This window comes from Mirounga angustirostris, unplaced genomic scaffold (assembly GCF_029215605.1).
Source record: "Mirounga angustirostris isolate CCGP_5_RB_7025 unplaced genomic scaffold, mMirAng1.0.hap1 SCAF_11, whole genome shotgun sequence".
Classification (NCBI taxonomy): domain Eukaryota; kingdom Metazoa; phylum Chordata; class Mammalia; order Carnivora; family Phocidae; genus Mirounga; species Mirounga angustirostris.
In genome coordinates, this window is record NW_026991719.1 from 7,080,218 (window position 1) to 7,105,991 (window position 25,774).

Here is a 25,774-nt window from a genome sequence, read left to right on the forward strand (position 1 = left end):
ACATGTACAGGGCAGTTCCCGTGCATGTGGTCGTGGGCGAAGAGACCAAGGTCAAGGCTTCCCTGTAACTTCCTTCGGGTGTGGCAGGAACTCCGTGCAGGCCATTGCTGGGCCTGGAGGCACAGGGAGAGCCACAGATGGATACTGCCTCTCTGTGTCTTCCCGTTGGCTGGATGGGAAAGAGTGCGTGTGTGCAGCTGTGTGTGTGTGTGTCTGTGTGTCTGTGTATTGTGGGGACAGAAAATCCCGGTACATTTGTTACGTTATTTATTTATTTATTATTATTTTTTTAAAGATTTTATTTATTTGACAGAGAGAGACACAGCGAGAGAGGGAACACAGCAGGGGGAGTGGGAGAGGGAGAGGCAGGCTTCCCGCCGAGCGGGGAGCCCGATGCGGGGCTCGATCCCAGGACCCTGGGGTCACGACCTGAGCCTAAGGCAGACGCTTAACGACTGAGCCACCCAGGCGCCCCGTTTTATTTTTATTTTTAAATTATTTTTAAAAAATACCTACTTTACAGAGAGGGAGAGAGCATGCACGTGCAGGCGTGGAAGTGGTGGAAGAGGCACCGGGAGAGAATTTCAAGCAGACTCCGTGCTGAGGCAGAGCCCAGCACCAATGCTGGGGCTGGATGGGGAGCTCGATCCCACGACCCAGGAGATCAGGACCCTGAGATCATGACCTAAGCCAGCATCACGAGTCGGACGCTTGACGGACTGAGCCACCCGGGCGCCCCCATTTGTTGTATTTTAAACTTCCTCTTTTAATCTTTGAATTCAGAGCAGCAGAAATGGCAGAGAAACAAACGTGTACTACAGCCTCAAATTTCACGGCAAAAACCCTTTTCTTGCTCTGTCCACGCGAGCGAAGAAAGAGAACCAGGCTGTGTCGTGTAGTCTGAAGCCAGAGTGCATTTGTATTGGATCACGTTCTGGAAGTGTGTCGTGGTGGTGTGTGCCCAGAGATCCTGGCTCAGAAAGAAGGCAGCCGGGTGGACGGTATCTTCATTGGGCTTAAGCTCCTGGTTCCCTCCGCCTGTCAGCGAAGCGAGTGCGGGTAAGGAGCTGGCCTGGCCGCCCTCGGAGGGGAGACGAGACCAGGAAGGAGTGAGGTTAGCGGGTCATGCCGGTGATCACGGTATCGCAGGCCTTGCACCGAGGTGACTCATCCAGTGCGGGCACATTTTGGGAAGCACTCGAGCCAGAGCGTGGGGAGAAGAGAAGCCACCGAAGGTGACAGAGGAGTGGCCGTGGGTCAGAGAGGGAGTGGTCCTCCAGTCGCTCAGGGCAGGGAGCCAGAGCCGTGGGCTCTGGACGTACGAGGTTTCCAGAACCTGAGGCAGGATTTCCGGCTACAGGAGGCCAAGGGAAGGACAGCAGGTGAGGCAGGGCAGGGTGGCGGAGGGGTCCTGCCCTCTCTTGGAGTGGAGGTGGGACTTACACGTTGAAGAGAGATGGGGGAAGGAGGAGGCCGTCCCTGCACGTGTGTCCTGGACCCACAGGACCTTCCCGGGGACTCCAGGGCACCTGGGCAGAAGGACGGCTAGCAAAGCAGCCTCCCTGACCGGGGGCCCCCAGCCTGGTGGCCGTGACGGTGGCGGCCAGTGCAAAGGGCTGCAAGACAAGGGACTTCGTAGAGGCTGCGTGTGATGACTTCTGGAACTTCTGGCAAAGCTGTAGGAAGTGAAGCTTTTCTGAGGTTTTTTTGTTCGTTTGTTTTTCTTTCAGGTGCCGTCTGACCAGGATCTGGCTCTGAACTCCATATTCTTAGATCCTTTTCTTCCTTGGGTCCTAAGCTTTTTGTGTGGTATCTTGTGACACTTTGTTAGAGCTGTGGTATGATCATATCTTTATTCACGAGCCAAGGGCATCTGGAGTCTTGAAGCATTAGGATAGCTAATTAGTTGGAGAAACTTCTGATTGTAGGATATAGAAACCTCAAAGTGTGTCTGTGTGTCTGTGTGTGTGTGTGTGTGCGCGCACGCACGCATGTGTGTGTGCTTATGTTAGTGTTAGAAACTACCTTTTCAATTTTCCCAAAGCTTCCAGGTTGAAATGTTGCTAGTGAGGTCCTTTAGTTGCATTTTTGGGGTCTAGCCTGTTCATCAGTTGATGGCATTTGGGTTGTTTTCACATTTTGGCTAGTGGGAATAATGCTCTGATCATTTGTGTGTAAGTCTTTGTGCGGACATGTTTTCAGTTCCCTTGGGTCTAAGCCTGCGAGTGGAATTGCTGAGTCACGTGGAAACTCTGTGTTTAACCTTCTGAGGTGCTGCCAGACTGAAATCCCTTTTCTTAGCTGAGCTTTTTATGGAAGTAAATATCTATCTATAAAAATGCAAAAATCACGAGTGTACACCTCCATGAATTTTTGCCAAGGGAACTCCCCTCTGTAACCAGCACCCAGGTCAAGGAACAGAATGTGACTGGCCCCCAGAAGCCCTTTGTGGCCCCTTCCAGGCCGTACCCCACCCCTAAAGGTAACCACTATCCAGACCCTCACACCACAGATTAATGTTGCCTGTTTATGAACTTTGTATAAATGGAATCTTTTATTTCCAGCTTTTGTCTTGCATTTTTAGCTCGTGCACCATACAAAAACAACTGACAGTTTTTCTGCCAGTATTGCTCTCCGAAATCAGATCACATTGTCTTACTTGCCAGCTTCTCTATTAGCTACTTCTCAGGTGACTTGGGCAGATGGAACAGAAAATCCGAACTCAGATGAAAAGACGCCGAGCCTCTCCAGTCCGGTGAGGGCCGGTGGCCACGAGGGTGAGGGCCAGGAGATGGGCCGCCAGGGCGGGCATGGTAGAGACTGCTCCTGTCCTGGCCCCCTTTCCCCTGCCTGTCCCCTTGTGGTAACTTAGCTGCCATTCAGGCCTTAGCTCGTGTTTCCAGGGAGGGGCCGGGTGGGCAGTATTTTCCGCCCTGTGAGCCTCCCAGCCCGTGTCGCAGTCACTCCCCTGGGCCGTGGGAGCGCCAAGCAGCCCTAGGCCCGGCGTGACCAAAGGCGCGTGGCCGTGTGCCCCTGACACTTGATTTACCAAAGCAGGCAGAGCTACCAGCAGGCCTGTGCCCCTTACCTAGCCGCAGAAGCATCATGCTCCACTGGGAGAAGGACAAAGACAAGCAGGCCACCTGAATGCCATGAGCTGACGAGTGGACGGAGAAAATGGGACGTGTACGCACACTGGCCTCTGAAGCGGAAGTCCTGCCGTAGGCAGCAACATGGATGGATCTGGAGGACGCTACGCTGAGTGAAATAAGCCGGTCACAGAAAGACATACTGCATCATTTCATTTATATGAGGCATCTCAAGGGGCTGAACTCATAGAAGCAGAAGGTGGCAGTGGTTCCCGGGGGCTGGGCGGGTGGGGAGCAGAAACGGGGAGTCGTGGTTCGGTGTGTATAAAGTCTCGGTGATGGAAGATGGAAAATGTCTAGAGATCTGCTGTACAACCTTCTGCACGGGGTACCTTGGCCATACCCTGGAAATTTGTTAAGAGGGTGGATCTTGTGTTGTTATTTTGTTTACCAACCATTTAAAAACACGAGAGAAAAAGAGAATGCTTTTGATTGCCAAGGAGGAAGCCCCCAACTCTCTCTGGGGAAATTAATGCACGTGGCACAGAGAGTATGGAACAGAAGAGAATTCTGGAGGGTGAATAGGAGCTTTCCCGTCAGGGGACAGGAGAGCTGTTCTAGGTAGAGGACACGGCACACTCAGACGAATGGGTTTCTGCCTGACATGCTGATGATCCTTACTAGTCTAGCATGGGGTGCTCTGTATTCAGTGCGGCCTTGATCAGACTTAGAACCTGTCCTTCTTTACCTTGATCTGGGTGATTTCGTGCTTTCGTTCATCTTCTAGAAACCGTTTTTTTATTGCCAATATCCGACTATGCGAAGTCCAGATTACCTTTAAATGGCACAGATCCCTGTTTTGAGGGTGAGCCAACCCATCCAGAGTTGTTTTCAGTATCAAAGTCATAAATCACATCACTGATACTCTCACAGCTAACGCATGCTGTGTTCATTGGGCGCTGGGTGAAGTGAGTTTTACTGGACAGGGTCTGTTGTTATCATCTGCTGCTGAACCCTTGGACCCCAGCCCCTTGGAGCCGTTATACTGCAAGACCAAACCGATAGATACTTTCTTGTTTGAAAGGATTGGATAAAAGATCTAGGTGCGCCGTGTGTCTTCCAGAGTCCCTTTGTGGGTAAGTATGGTTGGGTAGGAGAGATGTTATTTTGTCAGGCCAGATGCCTCCAGCATGAAATTTGATTCCACCCCATTTCTGTTGGCAGTTTTATCCTCCATCGTTGTTCCTGTCCTCTTCCTGGAAGTCCGTCCACAATGCCACAGCTCACTTATCTGTCTTCGTTACTCCTCTCCCTCCGGAGCCCAAGTAACAGTGTTTAACACTGTTACATGACAACCTTCAAAAAACCCAATGGCTTGAAACAATAACCAGTTATTTTCCTCACAGTCTGTGGGTGGGCTGGGTGATTTGATTGGGCCAAATTCGCCTGATCTTGGCTGGGCTCACTCAGGAATCTGTGCTTGGCTGGGCCTAGGGGACCTGGGATGGCCTTAGCTGAGCTGACCCAGCTCGATTCCATGTGGTCTCTCATCTTCCAGCGTTCTAGCCTAGGCTTCTCATGGCAGAGGCAGAGGTCCAAAAAAAAAAAACCCACCACCACCAACAAACCAGCAGAGGCTGCATCACCTCTTGGGATCTGGACTTGCACATGCATGCTAGTCACTTCTGCTGCGTGTCACAGGCCAGTCCAGATTCACTGGGTGGAGAAATAGACTCCACCTCTTAATGAGGAGGACCCGGGAAGTCCCACTGAAAATGTGGTAGATCCAGGGAGGGGTAGAGAATATGGCCATTTTTGCAATCCACTGCATGGATCAGGGATCAGCAAATGTTTTCTGTAAATGGTCAAAATAGTAAACATTTCAGGCTTTGTGGGCCATATAGTCTTTGTTATAACTCCTCAACTCTGCTCTTGTAATGTGAAAAGCAGCCATAGACCATATATAAATGCCTGGGCATGGCTGTGTTCCACTAAAACTTTATTTACAACCAGGCCACAGGCCAGATTTGGCCCACAAGCTGCAGTTTGCTGAGCCCTGACCTGGACAATCCAGACCAAGTAGGGATCTCAGATCCAGGTTCTAGGATGTTGTCCTTCCTGAAACCAAGGCCTTGAGGCCAGAAGCATGGGTGTCATCTGTCAGCAGAAGTGCTCTTACTAGAGTGAAGAAATAAAAACAGACTGAGAGGAGCAAGGGCTCCTTGCTAAGGTACAAATGACTATTGGTATCCATTTGGGGTTGTTCCTTGTACCATAATGAACTTATATAGTAGGTTAAGTTTATTTCTCAGCAAGTCCTTGGAGTTCACGCCTTGTCACTCCCATGTTTGGCTGGATTCTCATTCCTTATCCATCCACATCTCCCAGATGGATTCTGGATAGAATTCTTTCCATTTTTCTTTTTCTTTTTTTAAAGATTTTATTTATTTATTTGACAGAGAGAGACACAACGAGAGAGGGAACACAAGCAGGGGGAGTGGGAGAGGGAGAAGCAGGCTTCCCGCCGAGCAGGGAGCCCGATGCGGGGCTCGATCCCAGGACCCTGGGACCCTGGCCTGAGCCAAAGGCAGATGCTTAATGACTGAGCCACCCAGGCGCCCCTCTTTCCATTTTTCTAATCCGGATGCCCTCTTCTTACACTTCTCCCGGACCCTCCTGTCTTTCTTAATCCCAGCGTCAGAAGTGACCTCAGCACCTCCTCCTGGGCTCCCAGGGAAGCCCCTGATTAGATCTACAAATTAGATCTTGTATATTTTCCTTTACCAATTATGTGTCTAATTGTCGCAGCCATGACATGCTCCATCAAAATTTAAAGATGTTAACTGTTCTCGAGAGTGACTTTTTGATTCAACCATTATTTCCTGGAGTTGTTGCTTGACTAGAGATTTGGTTAAATTTCAGGTAACATGAACTTCCTTTTCATAGAATGTCCAAGTCTATGCTGTTCTATCTGCCGGCCTGGTTTTTCTCACGAGGGCTGCCCATTGTGGGTCAACAGTCAGCTCCCTTATTTTTCCTATCAGAGATTTTCTGTACCACATATAATAACAAAGCTATTACCTTGTTTTTGTAGAAATGAGAACGAAATCTTTGCTTTCTAATTTTACTCCTTCCCCTTTATTATGGGTTGCTACTGTCTTATGCAACATGATTCTTCCCTGGGTACTCATCAGCAGGTATAGTTTTCAGCTTGGCATGGCTCAAACCTCAAACTTTTGAAGTTTTAAAGCAGCCGAGTTGCACAGACGGTCAATAAATCACTCGCTATCGCCACTTTATTGCTTGTAAGGTGATTACCCCGCTTTGCCCATAGCGACTTTTCAATTTGATTAAAATGCAGTTTCATCAGGTCGTGGTTGAGTCCTCCAGATATAAAAATACATAAAGCAATGAGAGAAGCCTATGCTCAAATATTTTTATAACTGCCCTTCACCTCTTTAACCATCTACTCCAGCACTTTTGTGGTCCTCGTCCTATAATTCAAAATTCCATGCTCTTTGCCAAAGTAATTTTTATTTAGTGCTTATTCCAACCTCTTGTCTTTGTGAGAGTGTATTATTTTTTTTCTGCTACCTGGTGGGGAGCATTGGTCCTGCTGCAAAGCATTTTCTTCGTCTCAAGTTAGCTCCTATGTGATCTGTAAATCAGGCTCTGATGGTGGTATAACATGGAAGGTGTCTTGGTTTATTTGCGGTTGTTTTCCAGACCCAGGGAGCCAGGAGAGTGGGGGTGGAATTGTTATCTTAGGCAGGAAAAGGAGAAACTCTCAGCTTGGCTACTGTCCTGGCAGCAGGAGCCCTTTTGACTGTATGGAGGCTGGAAGTGTGACACCGGGCTGGGGGTGGGGGGCCTCTTCTCTGTCAGAGACTTCTCTTTGTGTCCTCACACGTTGGAAGGGGTGAGGGAGCTCTCTGGGGTCTCTTTTATAAGGGCACTAATCCCATTCCTGAGGGCTTTTTGACTTAGACACCTCCCAAAGGCCCCACCTCCTAACATCATCACACAGGGGGATGGGATTTCTGGGGCACACGCACGTTCAGACCATAGCATGGGTCATGTGGCAGGCTGTCCTCTTGCCTTGTCCATCTCCAGGGGCCCCCCTCCCCGCCTCCACCCTGCACCCCCTACACAGGGCCTCTGCCCTCTGCGGATTGCCTTGGCTTCCACCAGCGGGTTAATGCCTGGCCAGCATTTCACTCTGCTCTAGCTGTAGCGTTTGAATATCCTCAGTGGTGACACGTAGGCCGCCTGCCTGAGTGGTGCACTTTATGTCACAAGAGAACCAGTTATTGGTTCGGTTGCAGTGATTGGATTTGGAGTGGCAGGCCTCGACCCTGTTTGCCCCTCTGGCCCTCTCGTTTTGACGCCTTGCTTTTGCAGAACTTGAGGTTTTTCAGAAATGCGTGTGGTCGATCTTCTTACTTTGCGGTTCTGTATTTGTGCATTTGTCTACTCACTAAAGTGTACTCGTAACCCCACATTGATACGTGCGGTACTCTCCTGGTTATTCACAGACATGTGCGTGTGCGGAGTGGCAAAAAGTCTGAGTCACCCGAAAGGCACCCTCCTGGCTCCGCCATCTTACTTCGGCTCTCCGACTATAAGCAAGTGTCCTTTGTACAGATTGTTTAGTGCCATGTTTTTCACATTTTTGTGCTTTTTTTTTTTTTTTTTAATTGGTAATTTGCTGTTTGTCGTGGGCCCGAAATGCAGGGCTGGAGTGCCCCTGGTGTTCGCACGCGCAAGAAGGCTGCAGTGCGCCTTGTAGAGAGAAGCCGTTGGGCAGATAAGCTTCACTGGGGTAGGAGTTGCAGCGCTGCAGCCGTGACTTCAGTGGGAGTGAATCAGCGGTATATATTCAAGAAGAGGTCTTCAAACAGAACCACAAAAAAGCAGGGTTGTATATTGCCTGGCTTACAAAAACGTGACCAGAGGCTTGTAGGAACCCAGCCCTGCGTATCACTTAGGGACATTGCTTCGGTAGTCACTAATTCGGTGTTCACGGGGACTTTATAGAACGGGACGGCTGCACGTAACAAAACTTGACTGTGCTCCAGACCGAAGGTTGGTGTCTCCCCAAAATTCACGTGTTGGAACCTGACCCTCGACGGGATGGTGTTAGGAGGTGCGGCCCTTGGGCCGTGATCGGGCCGTGAGAGCTGAGCCCTCATCAGTGGGGTCATGTCCTTACAAAAGAGGCCCCGGAGAGCTCCACCGTTGTTTCCGGCGTGTGACGGCGCCGTGAAGAGATGGCTGCCCATGAACCGGGATGGGGCTCTTCGCCGGACACCGACCCTGCAGCGCCTTGATCTTGGACTTCCAGTCTCCAGGACTGTGAGAAATGCACTTGCGTTGTTTCTAAGCCGCCCAGTCTGCGGTGCTCTGTCAGAGCAGCCTGAGAGGGCTAAGGCGGACTGGATCTACATTCCGTTACAGCAGAGCTGCCTGTGCGGGAGCAATTCCTTCTGCCTGGAAGGTAGCATGCGAAAATACTACATGGGGCTTGTTCTGCCGTGTCTCTGCAGATGTCCTGAGTGACGGTTTTCATGCCAGGCTTTCTCTCCCAGGTGTAACTAGCATGGTCAATGCAGGAGCGATGAGCGGCTCTGGAAACCTGATGGATTTCCTCGATGAGCCATTCCCTGATGTGGGGACGTATGAGGACTTCCACACCATCGACTGGCTGCGGGAAAAGTCCCGGGACACCGACAGACACAGAAAGGTAGGTGGCAATCATAAAGACATGTCGAAGGGGCTCCCGTCAGGTGGCTGGGCCGTGCTTTCGTGGGGCAGTTAGTTGCTGAGGTAGGGTTAGGTCACATGTCACATACTGGGTGAGATTCTGAAGGAGAGAAGGGCTAGCGAGAGAGGCAGAGATGTGGACAGGTAATTACGAGATTACGCGCGTTGGGTGGGAGGCTGCGTCATGCAGAGGTATGGTGTGGAGGGCGATGAGGGGACTCCAGAACCAGACAGATCAGGTACATCCTGCCCTTGATGCCTTTAGGCTGGGTGACTTTTGGGGCGCCATTTCTAGACCCTGGTTTCTCCTCTATAAGGGTGGAGGCCATTATATCTAAAGATTGAGTGAGTTGAGTTGTCTGTGTATGGAAGCACATACCACAGTGCCTGGCAGCTAGTTGGCGATCAATCTCTATTTTAGTGGCCACCATAAAGTTCGGTATAAGTGCTGCGGGATCATTCAGAGGGATGGTTAGGGAAGGGTTTTTTAGAGATGGTGACGTTTCAGTTGGGCCTTGAAGGTTGCCTAGGAGTTTGCTAGGCGGAGAAAGGGGAAAAGATTCTAAAATCAGGAGGGGCCCTTTTTTAAGTCAGAGGCATGAGAGAACACCGCACAGTAGGTGGTTCGGGAGCTCTGAGGCCTGGGGGAGGGCTCACAGGATGGGAGGACACGGGCAGGGCGCCACACCGGGAATGACCAAGTAGGCCATGAAGATGAGTTTGGGTTTCATCTTCATGGTCACAGAATACAAGAAAAATGCATTGCAGAGGGAGAAACAGGAAGCTTGGAAATCAGTTCAGGAGAAAAGAGGAAGAAGGTCTGACGAAAGGCAGCGAAGTGCAGATGGAGAGAGGCTCAGGGTCAAGAGTTATTCAGAGGAGCCCCTGACAGGATTTGGGGTGGGGTATTGGGGATAGGCAGGGAGTGGAGTCCAGGATGAGGCCCTGGCCGCGGTTAGAAGGGGGAGATGCCCTTGTTGGCAAGAAGGAAGGAAAGGGGAGCAACAGATTTGAGGGCGAGGCCGGTGAGTTCTGTCTCAGACACTTTGGCTTCGAGCTGTTTACCCAGCCTGCAGCTGGGGGTGGTTGGCAGGCGGCGAGAACTCTGTAGTTCAAGGGTGCGGTCAGGGCTGCGGTGCAGAAGGAGGAGGCCCCAGCATGTGAGTGGGCGCCGAAGCTTTAGAAGTGGCCCAGGTGGCCTGGGTGTGCACGGAGAAGGAGAAGTAAGGAGGGGGTCAGAACTCTGGGCCCTGCCGAGATTTAGCAGGTGCAGTGGGAGGTCGGCGGGGCGCCTGTGACAGACAGCTGGGAGAGACAGGGAGAGGTGAAGGAGGGCAACCGGCAAAGTGGTCTCGAGCGAGAGGAGGAGAGAGTGGTGAGGCCGGGGTGGCCAGCCAGGTCACTCTCCGTGGAGAGGTAAAGTAGGAGGCAGCCCCACAGCCTGGGGACTGTCGGCGGCCTCGGGGAGAGCACCTTCCGAGCAGGACGGGGAGTGACGTCCGGGGTGCTGCTGGGTCCCATCATTTCCCGCAAGTTGGCGGGAGTGGGGTAGGGAGTCCGGAAGATGAGCCAGCCTCCTGGCTCCGGTGTGGAGGACCGTGGCAGAGAGGGCAGCCTCCGGCCCGGAGCGGAGGTTGCTGGACTCTGACCCACGGGCGCAGTCCAGCCTGGCACCTGCTCTGGTAAGGAAAGTTTCCGTGGAACACAGCCGCGCCCATTCACATGCACACTCCCCATGGCTCCTCCTGTGCCCCCGTAGCAGAGCTGAGTAGTTGTGACAGAGGCCGGCTGACCCGCAGAGTCGAAAATCTTTCCAGAAAATGCTCTAAGGAGCTCAGGGAGGAATGGCGTTGGAACAGTGTGTTCAGACACGTTCATCCACCTGCTGAAGGTGATCCGGGCTAGCCCATTCAGAGTTCTTGCTGCTAGCCTTTGACCTTGAAAACTAAAGAAGGAAATGAACTCTGTGTTGAAGAGCTTCTTTCGTGAGCAGACCGTAAGGTGAGGGTTAAAGTGGTAATTCTCATTTAAAATGGTGACGACGAATGGCTGTCTCCCTTCAGAATGGCTTCTGAATCCTCAAAGTTCAAATCACACTTAAGTTTTTTTTAATTAAGTGAATTTTGGGGGGATTCTAAGTCTTCGGTGGCTACAATGGCATCTCTGCAACTGCGTGAACCCGAAAGCCCGTTTTGTCATTGCGCCAGATAACGGGTAAGGTGACGGAAGTGGCAATTTAGTCACTTAATTACATTCGTTTTCTCACTCACCCCATTTCCCGGAAGAAACCGTTTCAGGGAAGGAAGCGTGAATTGGAAAAGGTATCCCGAATCAACTACTGTGTCTTTCTGTTTCTAGATAACCAGCAAAAGCAAGGAGTCCATATGGGAGTTCATCAAGAGTTTGCTGGATGCCTGGTCAGGCTGGGTGGTGATGCTGCTCATCGGCCTGCTGGCGGGTACGTGGAGGGCGCACGCGGTACCCCCCCGCCCCCCGCCCCCCGCCCCCCGCCCCCCGCCCTGGGGACGGGGCTGGAGGTGCCGCGGAGCCTCAGAGCACCAACTCTTCCTGTTCAGGCTGGTGTTCTGAAAATGGACTGGTTCTCTTTTACCCCCGTGCAAGGGATTTATTACTTGAAATGCCTCAGAGCAAACTACACGACCATACACTTAACATAAAACGTATCATCAGTAAGGCAAGACCCCAAGGCATGGGCCCAAATGCAGTCACTGGAAAAAAGCTGTAATTAGAGGGCCATGTCTGCGCAGCACACAGGTTTATGGCCATACTGGATTTTATCGAAAGCACATAGTTTGCATTCTGTAGTACCGGGTTATGTAGAAGGCAAGCAAGTATGGGAACACTTTGATCTCTAATAATAAAGTGCCGTATGAGAGTGGTCTTTACCAATACTGGCGGGCCCTGGAGTGAATCGTACACATCCTAGGATATTCAGAATAATCCGAGACCCCTGCAGGGCCTGAGGTAGGCCCAGAGCAAATATGTCCAGCCTGTGCGTTGTTCTGACCCTCAGGGACACTGCATCCTCCAATTTTTATAATCCCAGCACCATGCTTGCGAGCAGTCGATGTTTTCCAGAGTGAATGGAGGCGTATCTGGAGGGGAAACCTGCCCTTCTAATATCAAATGTACCAGCTCTCCATGGAAATTCTGTCCTGAGACGTTAATTTCTTTTTAGGAGGCTCTGAAGGTTAATGTCTAAGATTTAAAAAATCTGAGCACACTAACAGCGATTCCCTTAATAAAAATCACCTACCTGTAATAACATAATAGTTACGGTTATAGGATTGATCAGCGAATGACTGTCATAAAGGCAGAATATAGTAAAAGCTGTGAGAAAGACAGAATACTAACGGGGCATAGATACAAATTGTGTGATTACAGAGGGTTTGGATTTCTGGGCATTCCTTCCTTTATCCCGTACACAGTTGTGGGAGGGGCTTGGTTGCCAGGGAGGGCAGCTGGCGCTGAAGAGCCAAGAGTGCTGAAGCGGGGATCCTTTTCCTCTTCTCACGGTGGCTGTTCTCGCATGTCCCCAATTTTAGCCTTCTGTTCCCAGGGGCAGCCCGGGTATAGACCAGCAGCAGTGTTGGCAGGGAATTCGATTTCACGCCTATACGGTGTTTCGCCACGAATTTGACTGCTTCCATGAACACCTTTGTAAGTGGGCAGGGGAGGAATTTGCTGGGAATTTTGATGTCTTTATTTAGAATAGATTTAAGAAACTGTATACCGTATCATTATTCTTGGCTTCTAGGCAGGAGAAATAAAGAGAGGGAATGCAGAAATCCGGAATAGATGTTCTAGCGTCTCGCCAGAGCAGACAGCACAGCATGGATTTATTGACTAACGTAAGAGCCCGACCGGGCTCTCTTGAACAAATCTGATATTGACCAGTTGGTTTCCTTGTCAACCCAATTTCCGCCAGTTCTTTCAGGAAGAATCACCTGGGGAATGAAAGCAAAACATCTGGCTGCCTGGGCTTCAAGTCAGTAGTATCCCGGGAGATGGTGCCCTAGCATTGGGTAAAGCCCCGCCCCCTTCCTTTCTCCCAGCCCCCTCCACCTGTGATCCTAATGCGCAGCCAGGGTTGAGCACCCCCGCCGAAGGGTGCTCTGTGGCCCCTGCCCCCCAGACGATACAGGAGGAAGGTGAGAAGGGGATGACGCTGGCAGTGAAGGTGGCTAAAGTGTGCTGGCTAAAGTCAGCAAATTGTGTCCCCTTCACTTTTCTCCTCCCCAGTTCTCACAGTGTGGGAGGACTCAGGGGGTCCCCTTGCCTGGCCAGTCCTCTCTCCTCAGCGACACCCTGGACATTATATTTTGACTCCCATGATGGAGAGGCCCAAGCGGCGGCTCCTCTGCGGGGCGCTTATTGAGAGTCCCCACTGGGTGTCGCTGTTGTTCCACCGACCGAAGCCGAGCCGCGCGGCGCTGTCAGGCAAGTCAGCCCAGAAGACCGGGGGAGGGATGAGCTGATTGCAAACGAAATCTGGGATGATCATTGGGTCTCGCCCTTGGATATCTACAGGACTCCTCCCTCGCCTTCTTTAGGTCTTTTTTTTTTTTTTTAAAGATTTTATTTATTTATTTGAGAGAGAGAGAATGAGAGAGAGCGTAAGGTGGGGGAGGGTCAGAGGGAGAAGCAGACTCCCCGCCGAGCAGTGAGCCGGATGCAGGACTTGATCCCGGGACTCCAGGATCATGACCTGAGCCGAAGGCAGTCGCCCGACTGAGCCATCCAGGCGCCCCTTCTTTAAGTCTTTGTGCAAATGTCTTACAATGCTTGAGGTATTCCCTGACCACCTTTTCTAAAAGTCACCTCTCCCTCTCACAGCCTCATCCCCCTCGCCCCAGTGTGTGCGTGTGTGTGTGTGTAAAAGCTTTATTAAGATATATTAAACATTCCATGCAGTTCACCTTGTCAAAGCGTACAGTGCAGCGGTTTCTAGCATATTCAGAGTTGTAAAACCATCACCGCGCTCCATTTTAGAACATTCTTGTCAGCCCCCAGAGGACCTCCATACCCCTTGGCTATCAAGCCCTGCTGCCCCCAGCCGCCTCCCAGCCCCAGGAAGCTGCTCATCTCACTCTGTGTCTCTGTATATTTGCCTATTCTGGACATTTCGTATAAGTGGAATCCTACAGTATGTAGTCTTGTGGTTAGCTTTCTTCACTCGGTGTCCTGTTTCTAGGGTTCGTCCTGGAGTGGGCATCAGCGCTCCGTTCTTCTTTGTTGCCAAAAACTATTCCATTGTGTGGCTGGACCACATTCGATTTCTTTGTTCAGCAATATGGGCCTATGGGCTGTTTCCACTTTTTGGCTACTGTGAATAGTGCTGCCGTGAGCATTCGTGTGCAAGTCTTCGCATAGGCGTATGTTTTCACGTCTCTTGGGTGCACACCTCGGAGTGGAATTGCTGGGTCAGATGGCAGCTCTGTGGTTAACTGTTTGAGGGACTGCCAGGCTGTTTTCCAAAGGGGCTGCACCCTTGTCACGTGCTGTAATTTGCTCCCTAGCACTTAACTGTCTTCTCACAGAGCCCTGATTTGCTTATGTTGTTCAGTGTCCTGTACCCCCCCGGCCCCCCCCTCCCCCCCCCCGCCGATGTGCAGGTCCACAAAGGCTGGGAGCTGAGTCTGCTTTGTTCCCTGCCATATCCCCAGGGCGTGGAACAGGGACTAGCACATAGGAACTTGGTGCTTAGTAACTACCCCTTGAGTAAATGGATGGACCTGGGTTTTCTGATTTTCATTCCTTTATGGATTTATGGATATAAAGTTCCTGCCACGTACCCAACACAGATACAACAGTGGACAAGGCAGGTGGCCCTTGCCCACTTAGAGTGGACACAGAGCCTGGACATCTGGCCTGACCCCTACTTTGCGTACAAACCACACAACAGAATCTCCACCCCCCCCACACTTATGGACTAGACACCGTACACACACACACACTCATGTGATTAGGATATGAGAGGTATGATGATGGGGGAATGCCTGGGAGGTACATCTAGGCCAGACTTAGGAAATCAGGAAAGGCTTCTCGGAGGAGGTGATGTAAATATTGAATCTGGAAGATAAATAGGAGGTTGGCAGGTCTGGGAAGGACAGTGCTGATTGAGGTGGTGTAGAAAGGAGAGCCTGGTGCACTCCAGGAATGTGGTGTGGGTAGGATGGGGGCAGTTAGTGATGGAAAGAGATGAGGTGGGAAAGGTATGAGGGGCCAGCTGTTCGAGTCTGCCACCTGCTAAGGATTCAGGCGTTCTCCCAAGAACAGTGGGCAGCTTTTGATGTAACAGGAGAGCAGGGAAGGGTAAGCCCTGGTGCAGGTGTGCAGATGCAGATGGAGAATTGATGTTGTTATAAGGATCCAGTAAAAGTTTGAAAAATTTAGTAGCCTGAAAGTATTCCCTGCCTCCCTATTAGACTCTGGAATGGGTTATTCTAGAAAGAGATCCAAGGTAGCCTTCTGTGGGCCACTGCCCACACTTATTTATCTCACTTCTACCCGCCTTTAGTTACCTACTTATATAGATCCACAATCCCTTATCCATGATTTAAAAAATCCAGAAAGTTCTGATAAGTGGGATTTTCCAAATTTGGTGGCAAAACCTTACTTGAATGATGAGGCTATTATAGTCCTTATGCTTCCTTTTTGTCTGAATTGTCAGGTTTGCCTGAGAAATATTAATGTATGTGATCCCAGCATCAGGCCCCAGAAGCCACTGAGGGGGTTACCTCATTTATAGGGCCTATGTACCCTGTTTCTAGAATTTGGAAGGGGTCAATTTTAAAAGCTGCTTGGCCCCAGTGGCTTGTGATGACTTAAGCCCTGCATGTTTGTCGCTCCTGCTGGATTTAAGCCACCCAGGCACCACCTGTCCTTGGCCTCTGTTTCTCATGGGGCTGGGCACGGCCTTGCCCACAGCGGAAGTGCTCAGGAGACCTCTCCATGGCCCTTCCGCTGCGTGGTCGTAACCCCCCTCCCCCCACCCCGACTCCGGCTCGGTCTGCCTGGCTGCTGGGCTCCCACGTCGGCCCCCTGGCCCTGTGTTCTCCTGCCTCATCACAGGATGGTTCCTCTGAGTGGTTCTTGTTGCTTCTTCCAGGCACCTTGGCTGGGGTCATCGATCTTGCCGTCGACTGGATGACCGACTTGAAGGAGGGGGTCTGCCTGTCTGCCTTCTGGTACAGCCACGAGCAGTGCTGCTGGACTTCCAACGAGACCACTTTTGAGGACAGGGACAAGTGTCCCCTATGGCAGAAATGGTCGGAGCTGCTGGTGAATCAGTCGGAGGTGGGTTTCTGGGGTCCTGGCTGGGGACGCCCGCCATTCCACGGGCGCTTTGCAACCCCACTGGGCCTTCTGTGCCTGTCTGGGCTTCCTTCCAGGGTCTGTTCTGATAACTGTCCTTGGCTCAGTCCCAGCGCGACTTGGCTTCTTCCAGCTCTGATGTGCCAGCTAGAGCAGGATAAGCTTTCCCTACTGATTCACGTGCATGATATATGTATATATTTGTAAAAGTCTTGTTGTTTCTCTTACCAAGAGTGGTTTGCTGACTGTGCTGAAGAAGCAGCATTGCTTTGTATATCTTCTGATAAGTTATCTTTTCTTTTGTTGAAAACAATACGAGCTTTATGAGATATGATTCACATTCTGTATGGTTCTCCCATTTAAAGTGTACAGAGCACTAGCTCGTGGGAGATTCACAGAGTTGTGCTGCCATCACCACAGTACAATTTTAGAGCCCTTCATCATCCCAAAAGAAACCTGGTACCCATGAGCAGCCACTCCGCACTCCTCCCAACCCACCAGCCCTAAGCAACCTCTGATCTCTCTGTCTCCAAGTGGAATCCTACATGATGTGGACTTTGGTGTCCCACTTCTTTCACTCAGCATCCTGTTTTTTAGGTTCATTCATGTTGTAGCATAAACTGGCGTTCCCTTCCTTTTCGTGGCCGAATCCTGTTTCATTGTATGGCTAGACCGTATTTATCTACTCCATAGTTGAGGAACACGGGCTGCTTTCGCTCTTGTGCTGTTAGGAACGATTTTGTTTTGAACGTTTGTACACAGGTTTTTGTGTGGGCATATTTTTCATCTCTCTTGGGTCTAGACTTAGTCGGGGAATTGGTGGGTCCTATGGCAACTCTGTGTTAAGCCTTTTGAGGAATATTTTCCAGAGTGATCTTGCCATTTTCCAACCCCACCAACTGCGTGTGAGGGTTTCTGTTGGCCCACCTCCTTGTCAGCACTTGTGATAGTCTGGATTCGATTCTAGCCATCCTAGCAGGTGTGACGTGCCATCTCAGTGTGGTTTAAGTACTCGTCTTCCAGTGCATTTTAGGAGTGTATTGTGGAAGATGTTTCTGGGCCTTCTGTGATAGGAGTGTTCGGTGAACTACAGACTGGCACTTGCCTTCACGGCGCTTAGAGCTTCACATCTGTCCAAAAGTCTTCATTCGGGAAGAAGGTTAACTTGTAACTGAATTCAGTGGCGATTATGGTGACTCTGGGTCATGGACAGATCAGAAACCCAGGTGGGGCAGGGGAGCTCGGTTGGCGAGATTCACATGAGGGGTAATGCGAGGATGTATTTCTGGAAGATGGATGTGCTTTATCCCTTTTCTCCTCCACCCTGCAACCACACACTCTTTTTTTTTTTTGCCCGATACCACAGCTGAAGGATATGTGGAGTGCACTTGGCCATTTTGCTAAACCTCTTCCTCAGTGGAATTGAAAATTAATTCCTTCCAATCTCAGAAGTAGACAGGGATCTTGAAATCTCACACATTCTCAGTGCTCTCCATTACTTCCCCCAAAAGTCTCTATTTGGGTTGATGGGAGTGGGCAGGCAGAATTGGCTGGACACCGTATTTTATTTCTTGTCTCCTGCCTGCACTATGTTTTTTTGGGGGGGAAATATGGCTGTCCATGTTTTCAACCGTTTCTAAGATTTATACTTTGATTCAAAGAATCACTGTTAGCAAGAATGAGAAGTTATTTTTAATCTCAAAAAAGTATGGTTTTAAGTGGGTGAAGAGTATTCCTCAGTCCGATTTCTCTTGCATAGGGTGGAATATACGTGATTGTAAAGGCCTCCAGGTCTCCTGGAACGTGGTTTTGCATTTAATAGACGCACATGTGGCCCTATCCATAGCCTGACTTGTAGGTGACCTCGCTTTCCTTCGCCCCTCGCTTGACTAATCCAGATGGTGGCAAGAAGCTGAGGCCGAGAGAAATGTCTCCACCCAGCAGACCAGGTCCTCAGCATCAAAGACCCCAGACTGCGTGTTTGGTTCAGAGAGCATTCTTCATTCATCAGATAATTTGGAATTACTATTCAGAGCATTTAGAGGGAAAAACGCGTGCCCCGGGACCACAGTGGGTTTCAGTGCTGCGGCTTGCGCCGCCGTGGGTGGGGCCTTCATGAAGGCCGGGGAGGCCGCTGCACCGCAGCCGAGACGCGTCGAACCTTCCAGGGGCTCTGCGGCAGAGTTTTCGGCGTCACGCCTTTCATGACCTCTAGCGCGAGTGACGACGCCAGCCGAGGGCTGTCCGCCGCATCCATGCAGGCGGAGATCTCCGCCGGTGGAGGGCACGTGGAAACAGCTCCCGGAGGGACGGACGCCCGGGGCTGGGTTGGTGTGTGCCTGCCGTCGCAAGAGCGGACACAGGGCCGGACGCGAAGCTGCGCAAGGCCCCGAAGCTCCCGCTGCCCGGGGGGAGGGGCGGGGGGCCGGGGGGGCGGAGCTCGGCGCCGCCAAGGCTCACGTGTTCTTTCTTGTTTTGTGTGTGTTGTCCAGGGTGCCAGTGCTTACATTCTGAATTACCTCATGTACATCCTGTGGGCATTGCTGTTTGCCTTTTTGGCCGTCTCCCTGGTGCGCGTGTTTGCACCATATGCCTGTGGCTCGGGTATACCAGAGGTGAGTGGGGGCCGAATTTCTCTTGTGCCAATAATAAGAAAAGCAAATACTTACGTAGCACTTAGGTGCCAAGCACAGTCCCGAGCATTTGGTATCTCTTAACTCCTTGAGTCCTTCCGGTGAGCCTGTGAGGCAGGCTCTGCTATATTTCATGTGATAGTTGAGGAAACTGAAGCACAGAGAGGTTAAGCAACTTGCCTGAGGTCACACAGCTGGTTAGCTGCAAGTTGAACCCAGCTGTCTGGCTTCAGGATTTATGCTCTGTATTCAGGATTTATGCTCTTTTGCTTCTCAGATGATTAAATTCTTGTCTTTGCAAACCAGGCATAACTCTTACAGCCTGTGGAATCTGAGTTCATTAACCACATACATAAATGTGGCACTTGAGAAACTTGTCAGTGCATCTGTGACGTCATGTGAAAAAAGACAGTAACGGAGGTTTGTTGCTCGGAACGTTGACTGATGAGTCAACTCTCTTATGAGTCAACTCCCTTGCCACGTTTTGCTCCTCTGGTGACAGGGTAATAGCAATCTCTAAAATACGTAATTCCACATTCAGGGCATGCACCGAGAATGCACCCCTGTGAGTTAGAGTTCTTATATCGTCTAGCACTCTCATATAACCTGAGTGTGAGGGAGGTGACCTCACTGATCGAGAAGAATGCCTGAGATTAAACTTCAAATCTAGGAGGCTACAATAATGATAAATGAGCAAGTTCCTCCAAAAGGCCAGAGAGTGAACATTTTAGCCAGAAAGAAGTTTAAAACTTCTCATATTGGGGTGTCTGGGTGTCTCAGTCGAGTAAGTGACTGATTCTTGTTTTCAGCTCAGGTCATGATCCTCAGGGTCGTGAGATGGAGCCCTGCGTGGGGCTCCTCACTTAGCTCGGCATCTGCTTGGGAATCTCTCTCCCTCTCCCTCTGCCCCTTCCCCCTGCGCTCTCTCTCTACAACAAATAAATAAATATGTTTTTTAAAAAGTTCTTATATTGTCACGATTATCAAGCTGGTGCTTCAGCAGTGCCCCTAGAGGTGGAGATGGTGAGTTTAAAGATGCGACCCGTGGTGGCAACAGACCCACATTGGTCCCTGCTCCCCTGCATCCACACTCTTTGGTGGTACTTGCCGACACAGCCGCTGTTCCGGGCAGTTCTTGGACAGGGCTGGAGTAGTTGAAAGATTGTCAAAAGCGGGCGCCTGGGTGGCTCAGTCGGTTGAGCGACTGCCTTCGGCTCAGGTCGTGATCCTGGAGTCCCGGGATCGAGTCCCGCATCGGGCTCCCTGCTCGGCGGGGAGCCTGCTTCTCCCTCTGACCCTCCTCCCTCTCGTGCTCTCTGTCTCTCATTCTCTCTGTCTCAAATAAATAAAGAAAATCTTAAAAAAAAAAAAAAAAAAAGATTGTCAAAAGCAAAGCCCAACGTTGTCCTGTTCAGGAAAGAGAGAAAAATAGAGTATGTCATGCTGACTTTTTGTTGGTTTGCATTGACATACTGCGGCAGGAACCAGAAGAGCAAGCCGCAGCACCATGCTGTTGCCTTCGTAGAGTCCGTTCTGCTCCCGTGCGGCACGGGCGTTCCTGCAGGTCCCGGGCTGTGCAGCAATGCACGGGCAAGCCCTCCGCCCTGGCGAGCAAACGGCAGCAGGAGCCCAACAGTCAGAAACTGCATCAGCGACGCATGTGAAAAGATAGAAGCCTAGAAAAACAGTAGCCCAGGGGCGCCTGGGTGGCTCAGTTGGTTGGGCATCTGCCTTCGGCTCGGGTCCTGGTCCCAGGGTCCTGGGATCGAGCCCCGCATCGGGCTCCCTGCTCGGCGGGAAGCCTGCTGCTCCCCTCCCTCTGCCTGCCGCTTCCCCTGCTTGTGCTCCATCGCTCTGATAAATAAATAAAATCTTAAAAAAAAACAACAACCCAGTAGCCCAGTTTACACGTGTGAAACAGTTAAGAAACACAGACTTGCCAGCGCACGTGTGACCTGGTAGACGTTGGAGGCCCACGCTGTGTGCGTTTTGTGCCTTCCTGCGCAGCTCCGTTCTGGTGGTGGCATTTTCTGCGTAGTTCCGTGTTTCTCCCAGATGAAATTGGGCATAAACAGACGCGAAATTTGCATTATGCTCTAGTTCTTCCCCAATGCCTGAATCACACTGGAACAAATTTGTGTTTTCAAAACCAGCGTTACGGCAGAACGGACTGTGTCGTATTTGGTATCTTAAGACCCAAGGCCCCCTGGATGCTAAAGAGCACAGACTGGTGTTGGCCTCTCCGTTTGATGACCCCACTGCCTGACAGTAGGCTTTTTTGGACCCAAGCTACCTTTCCAAAATGAGCAGGTGGCCGATGGGGAATTGGAAAATTTAAAGCAGCAATAAAAGGGGTGATGGCAATCCCATCGTCCCCTTCCAAGAACCAGAGACACATGGCTCAGCTTGTGATCTTGTAGACAGACAGGGGGCTTGGACGTGAGCTCTGTCTGGGAGGGGCTGCCTGGACTTGGTCTTCGTCCAAAGCGGGCATCTATTTGTGACAGCTGAACTCGAAAGGAGTTAAATCCGAAGCCGAGCATGACGTTCCCTATGTGGTGGACGTGCAAGCCACACACTGGTGTGCATGAAACTCAGGAGAGCTGTAGCAAGTGAAAAAAGTGGCAAAAGAATATATAAAGTATGGTTCTATTTATACAAAGTCCACAAATAGCCACAGTGAAACCACACACTGTTTCGTGACACACGTGTATGCTCGATGTATAAAGGTAGGCAAGGAAATGATTGGGCTCGGGGAGCAGGAAGGTTCCACCAAGGAAGCAAACACAGGGCTTTCATAGGTACCCATTCTTCTCTGAAATGTGCTGGTGGGTACAGGGTGCTTGTTTTATTAATACACTTTTTTTTTTTTTGAGTTATACCAATACCCACTGATTTATTTTACCAGTTTTTTTTATTCTTATGTTAATCCCCATACATTACATCATTAGTTAGATGAAGTGTTCCATGATTCATTGTGCATAACACCCAGTGCTCCATGCAGAACGTGCCCTCCTCAATACCCACCACCAGGCTAACCCATCCTCCCACCCCCCTCCCCTCTAGAACCCTGTTTGTTTTTCAGAGTCCATTGTCTCTCATGGTTCGTCTACCCCTCCGACTTCCCCCGCTTCATTCTTCCCCTCCCGCTACCTTCTTCTTCTTTTTTTTCTTAACATATATTGCATTATTTGTTTCAGAGGTACAGATCTGAGATTCAACAGTCTTGCACAATTCACAGCGCTTACCAGAGCACATACCCTCCCCAGTGTCCATCACCCAGTCACCCCATCCCTCCCACCCCACCCCCCACTCCAACAACACTCAGTTTGTTTCCTGCGATTAAGAATTCCTCATATCAGTGAGGTCATATGATACGTGTCTTTCTCTGTTTGACTTATTTCGCTCAGCATAACACCCTCCAGTTCCATCCACGTCGTTGCAAATGGCAAGATCTCATTCCTTTTGATGGCTGCATAATATTCCATTGTATATATATACCACATCTTCTTTATCCATTCATCTGTCGATGGACATCTTGGCTCTTTCCACAGTTTGGCTATTGTGGACATTGCTGCTATAAACATCGGGGTGCGCGTACCCCTTTGGATCCCTACTTATTAATACACTTTTAACCATATATTACATGTAACAGATTCATTTCTCAATTTGTGAAAGAGTTCACAATCTTTTTTTTTAAAGTTTTATTTATTAGAGAGAGAGTGTGCCCGAGCGGGTGGGGGGAGGGGAGAGAGAGCACAGAGGCAGAGGGAGAGGCAGACTCCCCACTGAGCAGGGAGCCCCACACGGAACTCGATCCCAGGACCCCGGGATCACTCCCTGAGCCCAAGGCAGACGCTTGACTGAGCCACCCAGGCGCCCCCACAGTAATCTCTTTAAGTGCCAGGAACCCAGTGGAGGTTTTATAATTAAGTTTTGGTTAGTATGACTCGGTAGTAGCAGAATTCTCACTATCACTATGGGACAGCTTTAAATTCCTAACCTTAGGGTCCAGCTCTTGGAGGAAAGGGACAGAGTAAAAAGGAAATGTAGATAAATGTTTCATGCATAAAGAACCTCCTAGTCAAAACCTGGCTAGCTGTGTAAACCGACTTCACTCGAATTGAGATGCAGGCCCATTCTCCCTCATTTTAGCAAAGGTACTCACTGAGCTATTCAGAAAATAAACCCTTCGTCCGTGGCTTGAAGTGTCAGAGCGCACTTGGGCGGTGGTGCCCTTCGGCACATTTACACACTGCGCATTCTCCCTAGCGTTTGCTTCTGAAACATTTTGATTGCCTGGAATGGACGTTCCTTTGGAAACATTTTTATTTTATTTTATTTATTTAATTTATTTTTAAAAGATTTTATTTATTTGACAGCGAGAGACACAGTGAGAGAGGGAACACAAGCAGGGGGAGTGGGAGAGGGAGAAGTGGGCTTCCCGTTGAGCAGGGAGCCCGATGCGGGGGTCGATCGCAGGACCCTGGGATCATGACCTGAACGGAAGGCAGACACCTAACGACTGAGCCACCCAGGCGCCCCTGGAAACATTTTTAAAAATGCAGATTTAGAGGACATTTATTTTTGTGTATTAAATGCTCTTGTTTAAGCTCTATAAAGCACATTGAAAAGTGTTCTTGGCTATGGGGAGTTAGAGAGAAGAAGGCAAGGGTGTCCCTCTTTCTGTCACTGTTTGCTTTGTTGGTAGAACCCCTGTTGACTCTATAAGAAATCACGTCCCCTTAGAACTTGCTTTGAATTGATGTTTCAGTTCATTACAAAAAGTGAGCACTCTCACAAATATTTATTTACCAGAAAGGTTTTACCTTTAACACCAGCAAGTTGCAAAACCACCCCAATACATCCCGTGAAAGAAAGCACTGCTTGATTCGGTCTCTATTAATTCATACTAAGTAAGTGATTAGGTTTTGGCATTTCCCGGGAATGAATTTGCTTTCTTTAGTCCCTAATTTGATCATGACAATTTTATAAAATCATTATAGAGAATTACAAAATACCTATTACATTGTTCATTTCACCACATGTCGTGGCTGGCAGAGGCTCAGGTAATTTAGATGCTTGTAATCTTCTAAATGCTATTACACTCTTAAACTGTACCCTAGGGTCCAAATCCACATTAACTAACTGACAAAAAATTATAGATAATTTTATTCGAGGCAACACAAAAGGGCAGGACTGTGGCAGGCATAATAAAACATCCCTTAAATAAAGAGATCTGCGATCCCCCGAGCACGGGCTCAAATAAGCCAACTACCACTAGTTAAAGACCACTTTCACCACCGGTACTCTGTCCGCCATTAGTGAGAGGCTAGTTCAGGAAACACTGTCCGACTGTCTAGCTAGAAGACCTCACTCGTGCTTTAAAGGAAGGAGCTCATTGAGTTCTTGGGAAATGCGTGCCTGTACGCTCACTCACGTGGTCTTTCTCTGTGAATTAAGAAACAGATCTCTATCGGGGCGCCTGGGTGGCTCAGTTGGTTAAGCGACTGCCTTCGGCTCGGGTCATGATCCTGGAGTCCCGGGATCGAGTCCCGCGTCGGGCTCCCTGCTCGGCAGGGAGTCTGCTTCTCCCTCTGACCCTCCCCCCTCTCATGCTCTCTCTCTCTCTATCTCATTCTCTCTCTCAAATAAATAAACAGATCTCTATCAATAATGCCTGAGGTGACGTTGCTCCATTCATACGCCTTTAAAATTTTGAGGATTAGCTCACTTCACGACCCGCCCCGAATCGCCAAAGGTGACATGATGCCGGAGAGTGTTTTGGGACCGTCCCCTGAGTAAGGAGAAATGAGGAATACCCGTACTACTCTTTTCAGGAATGGAGCAGTGATTCTCCACCTGGGCTGCATTTTTGAATTACCCGGGGAGGCTGTATCCCCAGGTATATCCCATGGCTGTATGCCATGCCTGGGATACGCCTCAGACCAACTCCATCAAATCTCTGGGGGGAGAGCCAGTCCTCACTGGTATCTAATTCCCCAGGTGATTCCAGTGAGCGTCAAGGCCTTGAGAAGGGCTTGAGGACTGTAATAGCTCTTTTTTTTTCCTAAATTTTTATTGTTATGTTAATCACCATACATTACATCATTAGTTTTTGATGTAGTGTTCCATGATTCATTGTTTGTGCATAACACCCAGTGCTCCATGCAGAACGTGCCCTCTTTAATACCTATCACCAGGCTAACCTGATCCTCCCCCTCCCCAGAACCCTCAGTTTGTTTTTCAGAGTCCATCGTCTCTCATGGTTTGTCTCCCGCTCCGATTTCCCCCCCTTCATTCTTCCCCTCCTGCTATCTTCTTCTTCTTTTTTTTCTTAACATATATTGCATTATTGGTTTCAGAGGTACAGATCTGTGATTCAACAGTCTTGCACAATTCACAGCACTCATCATAGCACATACCCTCCCCAGTGTCCATCACCCAGCCACCCCATCCCTCCCACCGCACCCCGCACTCCAGCAACCCTCAGTTTGTTTCCTGAGATTAAGAATTCCTCATATTAGTGAGGTCATACGTATCATATGACCTGTAATAGCTTTTTGAGACATTGATTTCTGGGCAGAGCAGTGTCCACTAGGAGGCACTTTGAAGATATGCAAATATCCTGACACTGACAAGAGATAACCTTGTCCCATTGTGTGTTATGCCTTGGGAAAACCGAAATTGACCACAGATTTCATTGGCTGACTCACTCATCATAGGCTTGTAAATTGCCAGCTCACACAGTGAACATTCACTCCATTTCAGCCAGTTGTTGGGAGAGGTTGAAGGTAAAAAATTACCCATTGGTGATACTTCTGTATCCAAAGATCGGAGTTTTAGGTAAAGAGGACTCCAGTATATGAACTTCATCACTGAGATTGGCACCCAGTTGAATTCTAAAAGCGTAAGGCGGACTGCACCATTAGGAAGAAAGCCATTATTTGC

The 25,774-nt window shown here is 49.8% G+C and overlaps 1 protein-coding gene across 6 annotated transcripts in view; it reads left to right on the plus strand.

Moving 5' to 3' along the window:
• CLCN4 (chloride voltage-gated channel 4) overlaps positions 1-25,774 on the plus strand; it is a 69,759-nt gene that overhangs the window by 17,761 nt on the left and 26,224 nt on the right. For 3 of the 6 annotated variants that reach the window (XM_064573724.1, XM_064573722.1, XM_064573723.1), the window contains exons 1-5: positions 6,520-8,586; positions 8,678-8,832; positions 11,211-11,310; positions 15,985-16,172; positions 18,683-18,805. In XM_064573724.1, the coding sequence (XP_064429794.1) occupies positions 8,292-8,586; positions 8,678-8,832; positions 11,211-11,310; positions 15,985-16,172; positions 18,683-18,805 (861 nt within the window). In that variant the 5' untranslated portion in view covers positions 6,520-8,291. Of the gene's footprint in view, positions 1-6,519; positions 8,587-8,663; positions 8,833-11,210; positions 11,311-15,984; positions 16,173-18,682; positions 18,806-25,774 lie in introns of those variants that run through there. The other 3 variants (XM_045874359.3, XM_064573725.1, XM_045874368.3) reach the window with 3 other exon arrangements.